The following is a 3,029-nucleotide window of genomic DNA, read 5'->3' as shown; positions in this document are numbered from 1 at the left end:
TTTATTAAAAGTAACTTTAAATTAATATTAACTATATCGCCACTCCTTAATCTCTTATTTCCTGCGCACCCCTAAAATTGGTTTGAAATAGTATTGGAATTGAAGGAAGGAAGGAAGGCCATGCATATCTTTACTGGTCAATCGTCTTTAATTTGATAGAGTTATCTCTCAGGACATAAGTGGAGAGACACTGAAGCAGAACCCTAGAGGAAATCCAGTTCACTCCTCCTCTAATCTAGTACACAGTACCAAACTCTCTTTTTTGAATTTAAATTTATTTTTAAATTTATTCACTCTATATCTCAATTGTAGCCCCTTCCTTCTCCTTCCCATCCCACTCTCCCTCTCTTGCCCACTATCTTACTCCCCTAGTCCTCAGAAAGGAGGAGCCTTCCTCCCCTACCAATTGAACCAGCCTATCAAGTCTCATCAGGACTGTCTGCATCCTCTTCCTCTATGTCCTCTTCACCAGGGAGAAGTGAGCAAAGAGTGGCCAACAGAGTCCATGTAAGAGACAGCCCCTGCTCCCCTTTCTAGAGGACCCACATAGAGACTGAACTGCCTATAGGCTACTTCTGAACAGGGAGTCTAGGTCCCCTCCATATGTTGTCCTTGGTTGGTGCATCAGTCTCTGAAGGCCTCCCTGAGCCCAGATTTGTTGGTTGTGTTGGTCTCCTCCAGGTCTTTCTATTCCCTAATTCTTCCATAAGTCTACCTACGCTCTGCCCAAAGTTTGGCTGTGAGTCTCAGCACCCAACAGGGGATCAAAGCAGATGCTGAGACTCACAGCCAAACTTCAGGCAGAGCACAGGGAGTCTTATGGAGGAAGAGAGGGGTGGGATTAGAGGGACATGGAGAGGACAAGAGTCTCACAATAAGACCAACAAAACTAAAAGATCTGAGCCCAGGGGTTCCTGCAGAGTCTGATGCACCAATGGAGGACCATGCATGGAGAGGACCTAGACCCCTTTCTCAGATGTGGCCAATTGGCAGCTCAGTCTCCATGTGGATCTCTGAGTGAGGGGAGCAGGGGCTGCCTCTATCATGAGCTCAGTTGACTGCTCTCTGATCACTCGCCCCTGATGATGCAGCCTTGCCAGGCCACAGAGGAAGAGGATCCAAGCAGTCCTGGTGAGACTTAACAAGCTAAAGGGAGATGCCAATAGTAGAGAACTCCCCCTTTCAGTGGACTAGGAGAAGGGGATGAGGGGAAGAAGGAGGGAGGGGGCTTCAATCAGGATATATAATGAATAAATTGTGAAGAAAAAATTAAAATAAAATAAAAACAAGGAAATCATGAAATTTGCAGGCAAATGGATAGAACTAGAAAAGTCCATCCTGAGTGATATAACCCAGAACCAGAAAGACACCCATGATATATACTCACTTATATAGTGGATATCTGTCATATAATACAGGATAACTATACTGCAATCCACAGACCTAAAGAAAGCTAAGTAACAAGTAGGACTCTAGAGAGAATGCTTAATTCTCATTCAGAAGGGCAAATAGAATAGACATCAGAAGCAGTTGAAGAGAGGAAACAGGATGGGAGCCTAACATAGATGTCCTCTGAAAAAAACTCCACCCAGCAAGGGATCTAAGCAGATGCTGAGACTCACCAGCCAATGTCTCTTAATTTGTCTCTTTAGACTTTGAATATAGCTTTTAAATATGCCATTCTCTGAGAAAATTCTTCTCTCGACAACACTTTCTTCAGAGCTGCTTTCATGGCTTCATTTCTTAAGCTGTAGATGACGGGATTGAGTGTTGGAGGTATCACAGTGTAAAATATGGAGAATGTGAGGTCCATTGCTGACAGGGAATCTGAAGGGGGTCTTAGAAACTCAAAACCTGCTGCTGAGAGAAAGAAGGTGACTACAAACAAGTGTGGCAGGCAGGTGGAGAAGACCTTAGTCCGACCATCAGCTGATGGAATTCTTATCACAGTTGAAAAGATCTGAATATAGGAAAACACTATAGCTATCAAACAGACAAAAGCCGTGGATGTTGTGAATGCAGCCACTGCAATCTCATTAATGAATTCAGAAGAACAGGCTAGTTTTAGCATTTGGGGAATGTCACAGAAGAACTGGTGAATAATTCTCTGCCCACAAAGAGGAATTGAGAAGTTAACACCTGTGTGCATTAGCCCAGATAGGACTCCTGCTGCCCAAACAGCTATCACAGCTCGCTTGCAGGCACGGGGATCCATAATTGTCTCATACTGCAGTGGCTGACAGATGGCAACATATCGGTCATAAGACATCACTGTGAGAATAGCTACTTCTGATGAAGCCAGAGCTATGAAGAAGAAAACCTGAAGCATACACTGACCCAGAGAAATAAAACCATTATCCATGAGTGAGTTTGCAATGGATTGGGGGACAGTAACAGAGATGAAGCAGAGGTCCAAAAGAGAGAGGTGCTTCAAGAAGTAGTACATGGGAGCATGAAGACGATGGTCCAAGGTGATGATGGTGATAATGAGCAGATTGCCCATGATGGCTAGCAGGTACGTCATCAGAAAGAGCACAGCATGTAAAATCTGAAGCTTGCGTTCATCCGAGAACCCCATGAGGAGAAATCCAGTCTGGAAGCTCACATTCATTATGCTCACTCTTGACACCCAAAGTTTAGCTCTATTTAGGAAAAGAAAGACTGAAACTACTGATAGTAAGAAGAACTTGCCATCCCTGGGATTAGCTAGCACTCAACTTTGACAAATATTTAGCAATTTCTGGAACTAGAAACCTTAAGTGTGATTAATGAGTCATGAGAATTTTCTGGAATAGAGCCTGACTTGTCAAAGTTAGAAAAACTGAATGAAGTGATGATTGAAATGGCTTTGCTTCAATAAAGCCAATGGTAATGAGGTCAATATAGTAGCATCATCTCTTATACATGGTATATTAATACCAAAATAATACTCTGCAACCACCTCTGATAACTATGGAAAATTCAGCTACTGGAACAACCTATAAATACTTAGAAACAACCCAGAATAAATGTAGGAAAGATGTCAGTCA

At 43.0% G+C, this 3,029-nt stretch overlaps 1 protein-coding gene across 1 annotated transcript; it reads right to left on the bottom strand.

Annotated features, from left to right (window-relative positions):
- Positions 1 to 1,648: 1,648 nt before the first annotated feature.
- Positions 1,649 to 2,614, bottom strand: LOC129676219 (olfactory receptor 14J1-like). Its single transcript, XM_055606548.1, has one exon. It carries the CDS (start codon positions 2,609 to 2,611, stop codon positions 1,649 to 1,651), a length of 963 nt encoding a protein of 320 aa, XP_055462523.1. The 5' UTR covers positions 2,612 to 2,614.
- Between the last annotated feature and the right edge of the window lie 415 nt (positions 2,615 to 3,029).

This window comes from Psammomys obesus, unplaced genomic scaffold (assembly GCF_907164565.1).
Source record: "Psammomys obesus unplaced genomic scaffold, mPsaObe1.curated_primary_1811, whole genome shotgun sequence".
NCBI classification, from domain to species: domain Eukaryota; kingdom Metazoa; phylum Chordata; class Mammalia; order Rodentia; family Muridae; genus Psammomys; species Psammomys obesus.
This window is presented reverse-complemented; position numbering and strand designations above follow the sequence as displayed.